At 35.2% G+C, this 19,889-nt stretch overlaps 1 protein-coding gene across 1 annotated transcript in view; it reads right to left on the reverse strand.

Annotated features, from left to right (window-relative positions):
* The window catches only part of Vps25 (vacuolar protein sorting 25), an 80,872-nt gene that overhangs the window by 43,624 nt on the left and 17,359 nt on the right, over positions 1-19,889 (reverse strand). The window contains exon 3 of the mRNA XM_090409598.1: positions 5,313-5,366. Within this exon, the coding sequence (XP_090265724.1) occupies positions 5,313-5,366 (54 nt within the window). The remainder of the gene's footprint in view (positions 1-5,312; positions 5,367-19,889) is intronic.

Genomic DNA, 19,889 nt, shown 5'->3' on the forward strand with positions numbered 1-19,889 from the left:
AATTATGAAGAAATACAAACTCACCACTACCTATAAACTGTTAAATCTTGAATGAAAGGTTTAATTTATTGTAAAAATATTTCATTCAGATTTAACAGGTAACAAAATTTCCAGAAGAATACTTGTATATGGGTATAGGTGAAATTTAATGACAAAACGAAATAGTCTTTTAATTGTAAATTCTCCAATGTGTTATATTGCTATGTGTCCCTGTAAAACTGACAAAAGTTGAAATTTAGTAAAAAAATATATTAGCTTATATATTATAAAAATATATAAGTTAGATCGACACATACAACGAGATAATCGGCTTATGAACATAACCCAAGGCGAACATGTACTTGAAGACTACATTGCACGCGGGGAAGTCCCTGTGTCTCCATAGGGACTTCCCCGAGAACTCGGCGAGGAGAGAACGGTACCGAGTGCAAGAATTTTAGGTGCCGGGCAGAAAAGGTGACATAGTAGGGAGAACAGCTCAGGAAGGATATATATACAGAGCTTGGCGACACCAACTCAAGGCTTTTTGCTTTTTTTTCCCCTTTGGATTCCTGTTCCGATTTCCCAGAAGAGGAGTATGTGAGCATGGTTGAGAAGAACAATGTCCAGTGGCAGCTATGCGGCCAGAGAGCGATCCAGTGCGAGCATAATCATCGGTACGGCAGAAAAGTCAGTGCAGACCGAAACAACATGTGAAACCATGTGGACCGATCCAGGCAAAGCAGCTTTGCCCACATCAGAGAAGGCGATTCGTGATTATATTTGCCAGATTGTTCTGAAGACAGCAAATCATAGGAGAAGGTAACAAGCCGAGAAGAGAGAGAAGACCAGAGAGATCCAGTTACTTGGTAATGTAGGAACTTTTTAATTCCTTTGTATACTAGAAAGAGTTAGAAAGCAATAATGTGCAGATATGCTCAGTGATTCTACTTATATGAATTGAAACAGGACTCTAACCAACCTGTAAATTGTGTCATGTCTGAGAATGAGATATTGTATAGTGTAGAGTTAATGTACTAATGCATGTCATAGCCTAGTATATCTTGAAATTAAATAAGGTAAATGCTTGTATAGGATTGTCAGGTGTTGTAGGAAGGAGTCAGTGATTTTTACTAGTTGCAGATATTGTCTAATGTTGAGAAAGATTAGGAATGTTAAGATTATGTCTGTTTAACCCACTTAACTTGTAGGAGAGAGAGATTTAGCTTAATTAAGTAACCTTTAGTAATTGCGTATTGTATTAGTGTGATGAATAAACCTTTTTTTTACCTAACAAAACTGCCTGATCTGAAATCACAATGCACCACTCATTAAAATAGAACCTGAGCGAATCAATAGTTGGGGATTGCTACGACTGCAGTAAGGGAAAAAATTTAGAAATGTAAGGTTTTGGAATTGGAAGTATTAATTGCTTGATTGTCGATAAGTGTGTCATTCTGAGAATTAACTCCTCGGCGAAGAAGCTTCTCTTGTCTAAGAATTTGGATGGCGCAACTGCAACAAATACATTTTTCCAAATTCTGATACGGAGTTAATTCCAGAATTGTAACAAAGAATTTTGGCTCTAGCCTAAAGCAAATTTCTTTGTATACAGAGTTTTGTACACGTGAACAATTATAATAGTGGCCACAAAGTATTTGGAAGTTAATTGGAATTGATAGAGATAGTAAGGTAGAAACAAGCTCGAGAATACATATTAAATATTAGGTATAATCACTTAACAAGTACAATAAGTAAGGTTAGGCTATCTAACAATTTACAATAACTACGATAAAACATACAATATAGAACTACACAACAATTTACAACAGCATACTAAATATATAAATACTTAACTAAATATATAAAAAAAATTAACAAAACCAATCAATCAATCAGATCCACGATTTGCTACCTTCTCCAAAAGACAAACTGTCACTTATGATGCCACCTGGCATATATTAAGTTCCATGTTCTTGTAAGATGTCTTACTACAGAAGATCTATAAATAAATGCATCCCTGAACATCAAGACCACATCACAAATCTGGCCTCACACAACATGGAGTTGAAAACTCTAACCATAGGATCCAATGGAAAAACAGCTGCTACATATCCTCATATAAACATGAGAATATGTAGCACTATCCCAAAATTCTGGGAAATTATTATCCTCAATTGTATAAAATAAATTTATCAGATATATTTTAAGTTAATTTTAAATTACAGCTGCTTTTTTTTTTTTAAATTCCTCGAACAAGCTACTGTATGCATAGAAAAATTCCAATATAAGCACTAACTGTTCATTTGAATGTAATTCCTAGTATTGTTTGTAATAACTCTATTGATGATATTTATGGAAGTTTTTTCACTTGGCTATGCTACTAATTATATATTGGGTTTTTATCCTTTATCCAAGTATAAGCAAACAAAGTTTGCTTATACTTTGTTTAAAGTATACCCCATGCCTGAAGTATACTTTCAGGAATGGGGCAACTCATGGTAAAGGTGGTATAAGTTCTCATCACTTGCCTTAGTATCTCCCATAATGCAAAGCACATCTCCTTGCAGACATGTATAATGCTATGCATTAAGGGAAGGGCCACTACCCAGACCGGTTTCAACCTTTATTGAGGTCTCATCTGTGGGAGCCAGACCCAGAGGTGGTGATACCAAGGTGGAAGTAATGGAGAAGTCATATTTACCTATACGAGTTGCCAAAGGGTGGCACCTATTATTAAATTTCTCTGGATTAGAGATAAGTTTATTGAAGTGTTTTCACTTAGCTATGCTACTAGTTATATATTAGGTTTTATCCTTTATCCAGGTGTAAGCAAACAAAGTTTGCACCTGAAGTATACTTTCAGGACTGGAGCAACTCGTGGTGAGAACCACGAGTTGTGATGAGAACTTATACCACCTTTACCCAGTCCTGAAAGTATATTTCAGGCATAAACTTTGTTTGCTTACACTTAGATAAAATAATAAAACCCATTTTTTTTTTTAATTTAAGGGATATTATATCCTATAGTGTTTCTTAGCTGAATAAGAAACTCAAAGAGTTTCATGCCGAATATAGAAACTATATAAAGTTCGGCGATTCCAAGCGTAAGCAAATACCTGGATAGTGCAGCACCTGACCCTTGAAGGTAGTGCAAGCTGAGGCAACTCATGTAAAGGGTGGAGCAAGCTCCGATCACTATTCTTGATATTTACCCATAATGTGAACTTAACTCCTAGGAGCTGTATTTTGTTCAACATTATGAGAGAAGGTCACTACCCAGACCAGTTTCGACCTTTTTTGAGGTCTCATCAGTGAGTAGGTAGACCTAGTTAATACCAAGTTTGTAGCGAACAGAATTTACATCCCTTCTATGAGAATTGCCAAGAGGTGTCCTGAAGCCTTTGGCTCTTCATTATTATTAATAATAAAACCCAATATATTAAGCAATATATTAAGCATAAAAAATAATAGAAAATCTACTATTTGAAAACATCCCACATTCAAACTCGTGTATAATTTGCAGAATAGACTCATATCAATGTGAAATTACTGATGATGTCTTAAGATACTTAAGACGAAATATCTACATATTATTAAAATTTAATTACTGTGGTATGCAAGTGAATTTTTAGTTAGCTGCTAGATTAGCTGATAATTTTTCTACATATCGTTTGCAGGTCTCATATACAGATAGCTTATAAGAACAAATCTAATAATCCAATGGCAGGCATTATGGCAGGAAGCAATGACAAATAAATTTCATTAAATTAAGCCTGCAATTAATGACTGGCAATCTAGCCAGTGCAGAAAGAGAAGAGAGGAAGTTGTTCTTGCTTGGCTCACCGTAGGTCACATTCAACTTAAATACTTGCATTTACTGTAGACTGATGATCCACCTATGTGTGAACAATGCAACACACATCTCACCATTCGTCACATTCCTGTGAAGCGCTAGTACTTCACTCAAGAAAGGAATGATTTTTTTTTTAAAAACGTTTAATTTTCTTGACCAAAAAGCTCTGGAAAGACTTTTATTGGGATTATATTGATCAAGTGCATATAATAAACAACTAAGTTATACCAACTAGTTTCACCAACTAAGTCTGTTGGCATCTTCAGGGTACATAACTGATGTAAGGCACTAAAAAGTAAAAAAACTGTTACAAACCATAATCAACCGATTCCAATTATATTAAACAAAGAACAGAGTGCGTACAATACATTCATAGAGCGTGGATGATATCACTTGTTATTTAGGAACATTCTATAATTGGCACAACAACAACAACACGTGATATCATCCATGCTCTATGAATGTATTGTATGCACTCTGCGCGCGTACAATACATTCATAGAGCATGGATGATATCACTTGTTATTTAGGAACGTTCTATAGTTGGCACAACAACAACAACATGTGATATCATCCATGCTCTATGAATGTATTGTATGCACTCTGTTCTTTGTTTAATATAATTGGAATCGGTTGATTATGGTTTGTAACAGTTTTTTATTTTTTAGTGCCTTACATCAGTTATGTACCCTGAAGATGCCAACAGACTTAGTTGGTGAAACTAGTTGGTATAACTTAGTTGTTTATTATATGCACTTGATCAATATAATCCCAATAAAAGTCTTTCCAATGATTTGTTTTATTTATCTGGCTGAGCCATATACCCCAGGCAGATCTTATCAGACTCAGACAAATTTCATGAAGACTTTCTATTTAAAAAAGAATTCATTTGTACAAACATATTTTATTATAAATTTTATGTAGATACTGCTATGCTTAATAAATTTTTAAAATTTTCTTTTTGTACATAATATATTATTTACTAATTTATCTGTTTATTACTGTATACTATTATCTTGAGTATTCCTGTAACATTCGATGTTCCAAAGTAACATTCATATTATTTTCTTATATAAATACATTGTCAAGACAAAATACATAGTAACATTATGACATCACAATTGATCGCAATGTTTTTCCTTCATGATCTAATTGATATTAGCATGCTAAGACAAACAAAAGATCTAGTTCATGCAAAAAGAAAATCTACTATTTGAAAACATCCCAAACTCATGTATAATTTGCAGAATAGACTCATATCAATGTGAAATTAGAGATATATAGACACTACGGAATGTGATATTTTTTGCGAACCTATTATGTAGTAATAATGATTAAATGGGACCATCATTATTTTCATTTATAATAACAGCTTAATCATCTGAGTTATTAATGAACATTTCAGTTAACAAAATATTTATAAACTATTGATACAATCCACATCATATAAAAACAGATAAGGTAAAAATTTTCTTACCCTGCTGTTTCAATTCATCTAAAACTGTATGAATAACTTCAACTGGTAGCTTTCCTAATTCATGATTAAGAAATCAAATCAAATTCAAATTTATTATTTTTCTTTCTTCTTTTAAAGTTTAATCTGGGAAGGAAATAGATTGCAAATGAAAGAATTAACTAATTAACTGAATGTGTTACATCATGTCATTTATAAGCAATTATAGGCCTGTTGATGGTCTTAAACAAGATGAGGTGATCCCCATGTTAGAGGATTAATGGAGTGAAACAGCAGTGAGAAAGGATTAAAAATTATATTTAATTCTTCCAATATTTTGTCACAGAGATATCTTCAGAGAGTACAATATGAGACATAATATACACACAAAGGCAATACAAAACAAAGTGAAACGTGGATGAAAGACAAAAGTCCTAACTAGGAGTGGCACCCTCAGTGGATACCTGCTGGCAACACAGGATGTAACTGACCACAAATGACCAGAGTCACAACTGCAGATGTATTTTTTATGTGGTCATGGCTATGATCAATTAGATCTTGCAGACCATGCTTTGGATACAGCTCACAGAATCAACTGAAAAAGACCATCATGCTCCATTGCAGCAAATTTAAAAGAAGCTCTTTTTAGAATCTGCAGCTGCTCTCAAAAATCAGCCTAACTTGAATAAATAATTTGGTTCATAAAACTTCCCAAAATATGGGAAATGCTAGTACTTTAAAATCCCAATTTACATCCTAGGCCATCAACAACACAGGTCAACTAAAGGGGATGCCCACAGACAGAGTCTCACCTAGTTAGAATAAGTATTTCATCCATGTTTCTTAGGTTTGTATTACCTGTGTTTGTGTGTGTTACAAGTCTCATATTGTACTTCCTGAAGATGTCTTTGTGATTGAGATTATCCTTTTTCTCAATGCTGTTTCACTTCATTAAGCCTCTACTGGGAAGAGGCTTAATGAAGTGAAATTAAAGATGACATGGTATATAATTATATTTAAGATGACATGGTATATAATTAACTCTCACTATAGTAAAATCATAGAGACTAAAGCAATACAGTAGTTAGTTATAATAAAGTTTATTATAATGAATGTCTTCTAGAAATAGTGATGTGGGCTTTTATGGGAGTTATTTTTCAGTAGTTATTAATACCAGAGACCTTCAGGGAGTCAGGGACTCATCAAGAGAGAGGCCAAATATCACACATACCAGCTGTCATACCTTTTCTTGAATTCATTCACAATACCTACACTCACCACCTTCAAAGGCAAACCATTCCAATTAGCACTACTCGGTGAGAAAAATCTAGCTCTCACTCCTTTCTTGACTGCATTCATTCTCAGCTTCCATGCATAGATGCTCTCTCAACTTCTCCCTACTCTCTAATATTATAGTGAGCAAGTTCAACATAACAGTATTTGCTTCGCTGAATGGTTTCAGAGTGATTTGATAGACTTAGGCATTGTGTGATCAGGGAAGAGGCCCTTCTTCGACTGGTCCTAAACTTCTTGGAGGAGCCTGTACAGTAATAATAATAATATGCTTATTATCTGTCTACACATAAATAAACTAATAATCCATATGGTTTCAACAAACAAAAAATCATCTCATGTTTCACTTGAAAAAAAAAATGGTACACCAAAAAAAAAATGGCTGACCCATTTTACTAATGAGGTCAGCCATTACATATGTTTGAAACTGCATATTACATAATGCAGTTTCAAACAGTGTGAGTTTCAATACAATGTAGTTTGTAATTAGTATGAAACATTACAGTGAATTTATTGTAATTTCATTATAAAAGCAATTATATTGATTATATTTTACATTAAGAGTCATTCATTGCATTCATTGGATTAGTAATGTATTACAAAATTAAGGCAAAATGTGTTTCCAAGCATTACAAAAACATTTTCAAATGTTCTACGTTTCTGAGCGTTCAAGGTGTGCAAAACACTGGAAATTTTAATATTGAGAAAAACATTAAAATATGGCAAACTCAAACTTTAGAGAATGCTATTTGATGCTACAGAAATGCAGAGAAAATGAGGAAGAAATGTACAAACTACATTATATTTTTCTAAGCAATAAAAATTTGCATATGTTTATGATTGAATTACATTTTGTCAAGACCGGGTCTTCCCAACACCCTATAAAGAGGTATAACAACCCACTTGTCAGAGTGTTCTTCAGTAATCAAGTAATCTTATGAGCTGTTTTAGTGACTTCTGCAATATGCCCTCTAAACTTGAACTCCCTATGCACTAACATCCCCAAATACCTGGCTTTATCAATATCCTGGAGTATAGTTCTATCAGTGTGGTGCACAGCTGGTAATCATTTCACCTCAAAATGCAAAACCTTACAGTTGGCTACATTAAACTGACATCCATTCTCCTTTACTCATACTGCCAGTCTATCTAAATCATCCTGAAAAATTTTAAGATCATCTTTAATTAATGTTGCTATACCCAATTTATATATATATATATATATATATATATATATATATATGTTAAAGATACCAAGCAATTTTAAACTTGGTTTTACTCCATTTTTCCCAAGTGAGCAAACAGACAAAATGTCAAGTTTGCGCCTGCAATTGATGCAAGACTAGCTGATCCCACAGGTAGTGCAAGACCAAGGCAACTCGTGGTAAAGGTGGAGCAAGCTCTGATCACTAATCTTAATATTTACCCTTAATGCCAAAACACATCTCCAAGAAGGGGATGTATGATGTTTTGTATTAAAGGCAATAGGCCACTACCCAGACCAGTTTCGACCTTTATTGAGGTCTCATCAGTGGAAGCCAGGCTGGAAATACCAAGATTTAGTAATGCAGAGCTTGTAAGTATTTTACCAAAACAAGTTACCATAAGGTGTTTTAACCTTATTAAATAAAAATCTCAGGAGGAGATCTAAATGTAGAAAGTATTTTTAACTTGGGTATAATTATGTTAAAGATACCAAGCAATTGGTTGTTTGTTTGTGTCATTAAGGGGCTGGTGACATGCAATATATAGCCTCTCCTAGTCAACCACACCTTCCTGTGGTATCATGTTTCTACCAACAGGGCTCTGGCAAAACAAGCATTACCACTTGCCTATCTTACCTAGTGTTGGAGGAAATGAAAACTAGAGCTCTAACTGGTCTAGTTGCTTTTTATTGCCTGATGAAATACCATCACCCTAATTATTGGAAGCATGAAGTGGACTATTGCTATTTCATCTCCAGAGGAGAGTCTCTGATTTCTGTCTATACATTTCTTCTCAGATGCAGTGCAGGTGATGGAGCCCTGTTACACATGTTCAACACACTTATTAATGAATTAGAGAGCCAGCACTTCCTCCATTTAAGGGCTCAGCAGTAAATCAATTTCTCTAGGCTGGCCTAACCAATAGTATACATTCATACAGTCCAACTTCAAACATATTTTACCAAACATCTCATCTCCTTTCATTCCATTTACCTTTGCTCTTTGGAACAGCCTTCCACCAATACTGTTTTTTTCCAATGAATATACTTCCCCAGTTTTTCAAGAAACTTGTTAATAAATTACTTCTTTCTCCTTAATCACTTGTCTATAATGTCCCTACATGTGACCTCTCACATATAGGGTCAACTATGGGAATATGGATGAAGAGAGTCTGTAAGAGATGTCAATAATGCATTACAGTGAAACCAGTTATATTAATGCTTTACTAAGCGCTGTTTCAGTTAGTACTTAATATTTTTGGACACATTAGCTGCACTATTTCAGGTATTGCTGTACAGTTATTTTATACTGCAATACCCACAGACTATGTCATTACCACGAATGGACCAGTGGGTGATTTTTTTTTTGACCATCTGAGGGTTGCAGCCCTTGAGGAACCCTAAATGAGCAAGACTATTCCAGAGAACAAACTGAAGGAAGGAGAAGAATTAATCAGGTTTGAGAGGTTTGTAGTTTGGGGGGGGGGGATAAGCAAAACTGTGCTTTGGAAGTAATGAAGTTTACTAGGTTGTTTTCACCCCAATCAAGGATACTATGGAGATCTGTGTTCAGAGCATTTATTATAGATTATCTTGAAGCTTGAGATGTTTGAGCACTGCAAGGCTTTTCATATGAATAGGAAGAGTGCTATCAGGGTTTTCAGACAATGAGAACAGGTTGTTAAATCAGCCTAAGAGGCACTGCCATTAACAGCAAAATCTCTGAAGAGAGAACACCATTACATGTAGGGATCGATTTGAGAGAACACTGGCAATCCAATTACACAAAGATGAAGGCAGTCCATGTGGTAATTTATTGAGAAGCCCTCAATGCCAGACTCTATCAAAAGTATTGGAAATATCAAGAGCAACAGCACAGGTTTCTCCACACTTTTTTCATGGAATGGGTTCAGAGGTGTGTGATGTAAACCAGGAGATCTCCTGTGGATATAGATTGGCAAAAATGTTTGCTTAATCAATAATTCAATTAGATGCAAGAGCAATTGAAGTTAAATATGCCCATTTTATAAACATGCATGAAGTTGTCTATTAGTAACTTTTGGTTTAATTAAGACTAAATTTTGAAATAAATTGAGTATGCTTTCTGGAACCTCTAGGAAAAAAATCTTTATAACGGGTATGTAAATGAAGAGTTAGCTGGTCTCATATAGAAGTGGAAGGGTTTTCCCTCTTATGGAAACACTTCACAAAAAGAGTTAAACTGGCCAGAGCACATTCAATTAACTGACATAATAACTTGTTTCATGACCTTAGCTGTTTCAGTCATAATTTTAAAACAACAGAAGTTACCCAAACCTTAAAAGTTAATTCTGTCTTCAGTTAAAAAAAAAATAATAAAATAAAATAAAATAAAAATAAAAAATAAAAATAAAAAATTGGGTAGTTTAACTAGTTAAGATCGGAAATTCTTAGATAACTAAATGAGAAATTTAATGAAGCAAAAACTTCAGTTATTATTTTAGCAGGTCTGTGAATGAGTGAAACACTTCTTATAACTTTTGTAAACAATTTGGTACGCCCATGGCATTTTTCCAAGTGTTGAAGAAGTTGACTGCTGATAACCTTTTCCATTACTCTGGATAAAACTGAGGTGAGAGCAATAGTTCAATAGCTTGATGGTAGACATTTATCACCATTTTTGGGAACTGACTGTACTGGCTTTCCTCCATGCTGTAGAGTGAATGCCAGCTGAATACAGTTTAGTATACAGATGATGATGATGAAGAAGTATTAGTTCAAGAGCACATCTCTTGAGTACAATGGGTAGGATTTTACCAGGACCAACTGACTTTATGGTATCCAAATTATTCAAGAGTCTTCTGATGTCTTTCTGGCACAAAGTCACAGGAAGTATGAGATGCAATGTTCTAGGCAAAGGAGGAGGTATTTTGCCATGGACATCTATGGAGGAGTTGGAAAAGAAAAATGAAGCCAGGACATCAGCCTTGTCTTTAGATTATGATTCAATGCTACCATTAGGGTGACATAGAGAAGGTAGTACAAAAGGACAGCAGTTGCACCCAACAGCTTTGGTGCAATTGCCAGTAGCACAAATAGTGAATAAAATGGAGATATGAAGTCAAAGAGGTCAGAATGATTTTCAGAATTGGGAGAATGATAGGGCAGCAGATGAATGAAAAAATACAGCAAAGAAATCCTAAGCCACAGAAGGTCAAAAAGGTGAGAGATAGGTTAGACATCCTTTGGCAAAGAATATTAGAACACACAAATGCACATCCCATATGGCAGAAGGAGTCATAAAGGGTAATTTGGGCAGTTAAGATGGACTGTGGTTGAGTTAGAAGAAATTTGTGGTTTAGTCAGAAAGAGAACATCAGTTTTGGATGACTGGTGATGCACATCATTTAAGTTATTGTTGATGTCACAAAAATTGGTAAAGTGAAGATGAAAGTTTTTTGGTTTGTTTTTGTTTATGAGATTTTTTTTTTTTTAAATTTCAGAGAGAGATTTATTTTTTAGTTTAACTGCAGATACAGTATATTTATCAGGCTTAGTTATATATTTAATATATCATAACATGAAGAGAAAAAGAGAAGAGGGAACATGCACTGGGAGAAAAATAGTCTCATGTTGTCCACACAAAAAGCATCGTCTCCAAAATATGTTACCATCTGGTTCAGTCCCATACAGTAACTGGCAGTCAGCCTGCAAACCTGCTGTACCCTAGAAGATGAAAGGTATTGAAATCCTGCAGTATGGTTGGCATGCCCTTGATGGGTATCACTCATGCTGCATGTCGAAGGTTGTGGGTGGATATATAGACAGAAACTAGAATCCTTGCATCTAGGAACCAAACATGGTTCCTAGATGCTATGTATTATGGAAAGGGTCACTACCCAGACTGGTTTCGACCTTTACTGAGGTCTCATCAGTTGGAGCCAGACCCATAAGCGATACTAAGGTTGAAGTAATGTAGAAGTCCTACTTTCATATACGAGTAGCCTTTAATTTATAGTATAACCAGGTGGAAAAACTTCTAACAACTATCTCTAATCCAGAGTATTTTAATAATAAGGTGTGACACCTTTTGGCTATTCATATATGAAATATGACTTCTGCATTACTTCAACCTTAGTATCACCTCTGGGTCTGGCTACCACTGATGAGACTTCAATAAAGGTCGAAATTGGTCTGGGTAGTGACCCTTCCCATAATGCATAGCATTATACATGTCTGCAAGGATATGTGCTTTGCATTATGGGATACTAAGGCAAGTGATGTGAAGTCATTAGCCTCTATATACAAGTTGCCCCAATTCCTGAAAATACTTCAGCACAAACTTTGTTTGTACACTTGGATAAAGGATTAAACCAAGCATATAATTTCTTAGTATCTTTAATTTATACCCTCTATGGATGTTTGTAGGAGACCTAGATTGTAAATTGGGATCTCCGAGGATTAATGTTTCCCATATTTTGGGAACTTGCTTGCATCTGTATTTATTTAAATTTGGTTGATTTCTGAATGCAGCTGTAGATTCCAAAAACAGTCTTTCTTTTTTAAATTTACTGTGATGGAGCATGGTGATTTTTTAATTTTTTTACCAGAAGATCCTGTGAGTGGTATCCAATACATGATCTGCAAAACTAGACTGACAATCATGCAAAATATACATCTGCAATCACGACTATGTCTTGACTGAAGATGTATGTTTTGTTAAATTATGCAGATAATGGCTAATTTGGATACTTTAGATAGACAAGTACTCTACCTAAGGTATTAATCAGACTACACATTGACTACTGTGCTCATATTTGGTCACCTAGTTTTCATTGTGATGTGGAAACACTAGAGAGAATCCCAAAACAAATAAACAAACTGATATCAGGACTCTGGAGTGTTGGTTATGCAGAGCAGTTGAAGGAATGCAGATAATAGTTTGGCAGATAAGAGGAGAATATGATAGAGACCTTCAAGTTGGTTAAGGGATTTTAACAGATTAATACAGAAGGATTTATAAAAAGAGTGGATAGTAAGATGAAAAGAAAAAGAGGCCATTCCTGGAAGTTGTATAAAGATGTTTTGAAGAAGGGTGTGAGGAGTAGATTTCTTATTGGAGAGTTGTCGGTAAGTGGAATACATTGCTGGAGCGTAAATGATTTCAAGGTTCAATATGATAAATGTGTTGCTAGTTGAGTGGACCTCCCACAATGAGCCTATTGACTCCATGGAGGTTACTGTAATAATAATAATAATGTAATTGAAAAAAGTGACATTTACTGTCCTAATAATATAGTAAGGGCACTTATTTGTTATTATTCAAGCTGAAGTTCTGTTATATATGGTGGAAAATGAGATCAGATAACGTGGCCAAATTTTTGAAATCATCATATTTATTTAGACTGGGAAATTTGATAATGAGCTCTCACATTTCCTTAAACTTTCTGTTGTACCAGTATTTGGTATGGTGTAACAGTTGGTTTCTTAACAATCAATATTGGTTTAGTATCAGTGGCATGCTCCAAAAAGACTCGATTTTTCTGAGTTTAGTTATTAATATGCCTTTGTACAGAAAGGCTTAGGTGTTGTTTATTATCCCTAATAAAGCTTAATGGTATAACTAACACCAAGAGGAAAAAATATTGTTTAATAAATGTATTTTTTTCTCTTCTTATTAGTTATACCATTAAGCTTTTATGGATTATCAAAATGCCTTTGGTTTTTCTTATTAAGATAGCACTTCCTGTTTTGCTGATGTAAGAAATCCAACTTCCTGGTGAGCTAAATGGGAGAAAGGGAACAGAATCTTTAGAAATTAAGAAGTTCCCAACTTTTGAAGGGGATTTGAAAGTCATTCAGAGATTGTACTTTTGTAACACCTACCAATTTTTTTTTTTTTTTCAAATTCCTTTTTTTGAATTGAATAGCTAATTCCAAATTATAGTCAGCATTTCTCTTGGCTAAGATGTTATACAGGATTTTGTTGAGAGTTATTTTACTATCCATTACTGATGAAAGTCTTATGGCTTAGGGTTAATTTTTAAGAGTCCATTTATTAAAACAGATGAATAAGGCTTGTCATTATTGCGCTGAATGAGCTACAGAAACACCATATTCTATAATTTATACTTTTTATTTTATATCTCGTACAAATATTTTTATTATGTTAATTTTTTTTCTGATATCCCAATATTTTAACAGTTGCCAATTTAGTATTCCTACTGCTACATTATAAAAATGTCATCAAAAGCTATTAAATTTATATATAGGCTAGATAACCTTCAATGACTGTTGAATTATGAGTTTTGTACACTAATCTTTAACATCTATCAAGGTACTTTTCATTCTTTCAATTATAATCCTTATGAATATCTTACACGTGTCTAATTTTTACAAACTAAAAGATTCCCTTTTCTCAGGTATTTTTACATAACATAATGGCCAAATCCACTCTTTTGAACAATCCTATTATCTCCATAATAACAATATTATTATTCAGGCATCTCCAGATTACATAACACTTAAATACCTATCATGTCTTTCTCTGAAAACACTCACTGGCAGCTTATTCCGTACACACATACACACACCTGGACATCCTTACTCAAGCATCTACAGATGAAGCCAAATTCTCTCACTCATTGCAAAACACATCTCCTTGCAGATATGTATAATGTTATGCATTAAGGGAAGGGCCACAATCCAGACTAGTTTCGACCTTTATTGAGGTCTCTTCAGTGGGAGCCAGGCCAGGAAGTGCCAGATAGAAGCAATAGCGAGGTCATCTTTACCTATAGGAGTTGCCAAAAGGTGTGCCACCTTTTTATTAAATTACTCTGGATTTAGAGATGAAGCCAAATTCTCTCACTCATTTGGCATGAGCTGTAAAATCTCTTCAGGTGCAAACTTTGTTTGCTCACACTTGGATAAATTAAACTAAATTTATTATAGTCTAACCAAGTGAAAAATAAACTTTCAACATCTTTCTCTAAATCCAGAGTAATTTAATAAAAAGGTGGCACACCTTTTGGCAACTCCTATAGGTAAAGATGACCTCGCTATTGCTTCTATCTAGCACTTCCTGGCCTGGCTCCCACTGAAGAGACCTCAATAAAGGTCGAAACTAGTCTGGGTTGTGGCCCTTCCCTTAATGCATAACATTATACATATCTGCAAGGAGATGTGTTTTGCATTATGGGAGATACTGAGATAGGAGTAATGTTAGCTTAGTCCACCTTTGCTATGAGTTGTCCGGTGTTGTACTACCTTACCCCAGTCCTGAAGATATTTTCAGGTGCAAACTTTGCTTGCTCACACTTGAATAAAGGATTAAACTAAATTTATTATAGTCTAACCAAGTGAAAAATAAACTTTCAACAATGGAAGTTTAAGTTGTGCATTATGAGCTTTGGCCACAATTTCGAACTAGCTTTTTTAACCCCCCCCCCTCTCTCTGATATACAGATTACCAAAAATCCCTAAACTAATAACTTTTCCTATCCCTAGAAGATGCCACTGACTCCCACTCCTTCACATCAGCCTAACAATTAGCAAAATCTTTCCCTTACTAGCACTACTTATCTAAAAATATTAATAAAAAAAACCCTATCTAAAAAATCTATCAACATACTGCATAGTTTGTTGAATCTGTCTGCAGAATGACATTTTGAGATGGTACTTTCAATGAGAGAAAATGTTGGTTCTCTCCATGAAGTCTAACTCTAAACGATGCTTCGTAAGGCATACCAGAAGAAAAATCAGGGGGACTGCTCTTTAGTATACACAACACCAAAAGCCATATATCACCAAGTGCAATGAAATTCATTTCCACCCTAGTAGTGCCAATACTACAAAGCACAGGTCTTTCCACTGAGAAATGTGGAAACCATTTAGCCATTTGGATAAATGCTTGTTTGCTACTGGTTATATCCATTACTACTAACAGGTCCACAATGTGAAATGTAGGCAAAGGATTTAGTATCTGTAGACCAACTAGATTTCACTGAAATTAAACATACACTAGGACTGGGCGACAAGAACATCAGTTCCATCATCAGTTTAGACTTCCAAGATTCAGCTTAGTCAAGTGTGCCATTAGCTCTTTAAAAAAAAGAAAAGAAAAAAAAGAATATGTGCATTTCCCTCCCTTTTCAGATCCAAGAAGTGAAGAGGCAGCTATAATTACATGCACAGATTAAAGTTTTGAATTTGTGAGACTTAGAATGCAGCTGAAGCTATTATAAACATTGATAATCCTAGTAATGAATCTGTTTGTATCAGCAAAATTTGGTCACCATTCCTATATAATTAACAGAGGAGCTAAACATAACTTACCATATAGCATTTATACATAACATTGTCTGGTATGTCTCTTTTCAATGACTAGATCAGTGGTCTCCAAAGTGTGATACGCGAGTCGATATGTGGAGGTATGTCAAAAAAAGTTTTATATTGATAGAAAAAATTTAAGTAATTAATTAAAGATAAAGAATAATACTTTCTTTCATCAATTAAACATATATCTAATACAGACAAAGATGTTATAAAGATCCTGTAAACTTAAATTTGCGAGTAGTGCACATTGGGCGACTTTGCAGACAATCTTCCATGGCAAAGCTGTCATGTTTTTTAAAAATAGGGAGTAAATCTCTTACTTCTTATCATTGCCATTGTTTGTAGAGCATCCTAGTGTTGACAAGCCCAACTAGAGAAGGAAAATTGCTTAGTTATCCTGCTATCTACAGATGACACCACAGTTGTATTAATTATTTGACTATTAGTAGTAAGTTTAATGATATTTTAGTATATATTGTTTCTGTGCAATTCCAATGCCTTTTTGTGCTTACTTTTACACTAGTAATAGTGAATTAATATTATCAAAATTGCTTACATTTTTTAAAAGTGTTTGATATTATCAATAGTAAATGAATTATATTTAAATTTTACAAATTAACCCTCACAAAATGGAAAAATGGTTAAAAAAATTTCCTCCAAAGAAACTCTCTCAATCAATTGGGGGTACGCGCTATTTATTTTTTCTGTCTTGGGGGTATGCGACAAAAAAAATTTGGAGACACTGGACAATATAATAATTTTATTTTGCTGATAGGTGGACCAATAGGTGACAGTTGGTAAAACCTCCTGATTAGTACACTCTAGAAAAAAAATTTCTCTTATTAAAAAAACAAACTAGCCATTGCTTAGAAATTGTGTTAGACATGTGTTCAGATATAATTTCATTTAGATTCACATCCTCTTCGATATATTTAAGCTTTATATTGTATGTTTCATAGTGAAACACATAACACTGTTATAAACTAGAGCAATGCACCCAAATCCTCTGTTCAAAGAGTTCAACTTGAGACTTGGTACAGCGCAGCATAAAACATATTCTTTATTGATAGTGAGCAAACTTTGGTTTGAAACAGAGTGTTAGAAGTGTAATATAAAAAGGATAAGAGTAAAGTGGTGGACATAACAAAGAATAGGTGCAAAAATATGAGAAATGGAGGATAAGAGAGAGTAAAAGCAACCAGCATAAGAATGACAGCATGGATGATATGAAGAATTAGTTGTAATGAGAGAAATGAGTATTAGGAGTCCTTCACAGGACAAAGTGTGAGCTTGAGAGACTGCAATAAACATCTCATGAGTGGTAGCTGAGAAAGAAGGAGATGTGAGGGAAGAGAAAGGAATACTCGACAAGTGACAAAGGGAGGGTAAGGAGAGAATTCTGTATGGAGATTCCATGATGAGAAGTGCTTAATGAGAGCATGATATAATTGTGCTTTACAGGTGCAAGATTAATGATGTTAGTAAGATTATTAGGATGCAGAAAGTTCATACATTGCTGTCGAATAGAGAGTGATTATTTAGTTTTGATCCAGGAGGCTACACATGTGGAATTTTCTATTATGAAGAAATATAAGTGGAATTCTCAGGAGATTGCTTGCAGTAGTGCCCAGGGATAAGAAATTAATGGTAAAAGGGCGTAGTCCGCACGGTTAGCCTGGTGGCTATGCGCTTCGCAACCATATGCCTGGGGAAGGAATGTCCTAGGTTCGATTCCCGTCGGTGACGTGAGGAGCTGAAGGATCTTCCTCAGCCATAGCCAAGTTAGCCAGTCTTGGGCGTGGACAGCAGGGTTTTTCCCCCAGTTTATTCTGGGGTTTTTCATCCCGCAAAGCAGGCAAACTGGCCTTGAGAACCCAACACTACAGGCCATAGGATACACCGGGGCATAAGGCTGACCACCTTATCCTGTAAACGGAGTGAGGTCCGATGATCAATGGACCCTCGATACCGCAAGGTAAAAGAGGGTATAAGGAAGAAGATGATGATGATGATGATGATGGTAAAAGGGTGTTTGAAGAATGCTACAAAAAAAAAAGAAAAAAAAAAGGAAAGACTGTGGAGGGAATTTAAAGAGAAAGGTGATCAGAAAGCACATGAGCAGTGAATGACTAATGAGAGAGAGCCAGGGGTCATCACTGAAAACTGAGCAAGGTGTGGGGACCAGATTTTTTGCTTGGAGAGTGAATGAGTGGAATAGGTCACCACATCGAGTAAGTTGTAAGTACTGTGTTGGTGAATGGGGTTCAAAATGCTGTTAGTACATAGTAAAATGCTTAGTCCTCCCCAATGGGTCTATGCACTCAATGAAGATGCCTGAATAATAATAATAATATTAATAATATTGAGTGTCCTTGGTAAATGTGGCGGTCGAGTTAAGCTAGTCTAGAAAACGTGTTTTTAAAGTTAAATATAGTGTGGCTTTCTGTCACAAATTGTGCTAAAATTGTGCATCGGTTAGAAACAAGTGTCCTTCAGTGGTATTATTGTTTAGAACTGTGTTGTATATATTGTGTTTTCACTGCCGTTTGTTTCACTATATCAACGTGTAAAGATGGCGTCCAACAAGAAACGTACGTCAGCGGCGCGCAGGACTTCTACTATTACACGAAAGGCTGGCTCAGCGTTAGATTTTTCGCAATGGATGCGTTGCGGAAACTGCTACATGTATGCACCGAAAAATGTGAAGGATCTGTGGTCGGTCTGGCAAAATGAAAAGAAAGAAAATGTCGACGTATGTGAGAAGTGTCGGGATAGGCTGGAGCGTTTAGGAATGGAAGCTGACATCGGGACCGTAGCGGAAGAACTTCGGCGGGAGTTTATGAAAATGAAAAATGACCTTCATCTTCTTCATGAGGAAGTGGAAGTGATCGGTAAGGAGATACTGGAAGTTAAAGCTGAGTTTAATGTGTTAAACAGAGAAATTAGGACTATAGAGATTACTTTAGCTGAAGTAACTAGAACAGGATTACATATGGGTGAGTCTTTGGTGAATGATTCAGTAATAAATAGTATGGGAGTGATTGGGAGTCAACATAATAAAACCACAAGTGGCCAAGAAGAAATGAGATGTAGTGAGAGTGGGGGGGTAAGTAATAGAGAGTTGAGTAATGAAGCTGGGAGAGTCATGCTGAATAGTGTAGAGAATGAGTCCATGAGTGTGAACTTGAATGAAGTTAATAGTGGTAAAATATATGGTGATTCTATGATTAAGGGTATGGAGAGTGGTATGCATGAGGAGTGCTTGGCTGATGGTACAATAGAAAGAGTGGCTTTAGCAATAAAGAGAGGGCATGAAACAGACAAGATGATAGTTATGGTGGGTACGAATGACCTGAGAGGTAGTATAAATCGGGTAGGAAAAGATTTAAGAACATTATTAGATATTGTGAAGAGGAAAAGTGTCAATGGGAGAATAGTGTGTGTGCTGCCTCGTTTTGACAATTACGAGTTAAGTAGACGAGCAATGATAATGAATGATATGATTGCAAGAATGTGCAGAAAAAGAGGTCTGGAGTTTGTTGATGTTTGGAGTGTGTTTGAAGGAAAAAGGCAGTTGTATGCTAGAGATGGACTGCATCTTAACATGGAAGGACATAAGAGATTGAAGAAGTTATTGTTTTCTGAACAGGTTGAAGTTATTGGGCAGGGAAACTAATATTGAAAAGGTTGAGTGTAAGAGAGAGAAACTTTAGCACTGATTGTGTATTTATTGATCCTTACAGGCAGAATAAATTGCAGAAGAGAGGGGGAAAAAATCGGCATAGGAC

This window comes from Typopeltis vanoorti, chromosome 2 (genome assembly GCF_054136105.1).
Source record: "Typopeltis vanoorti isolate ZY-2024b chromosome 2, IOZ_Tvanoo_1.0, whole genome shotgun sequence".
Taxonomy (NCBI): Eukaryota; Metazoa; Arthropoda; class Arachnida; order Uropygi; family Thelyphonidae; genus Typopeltis; species Typopeltis vanoorti.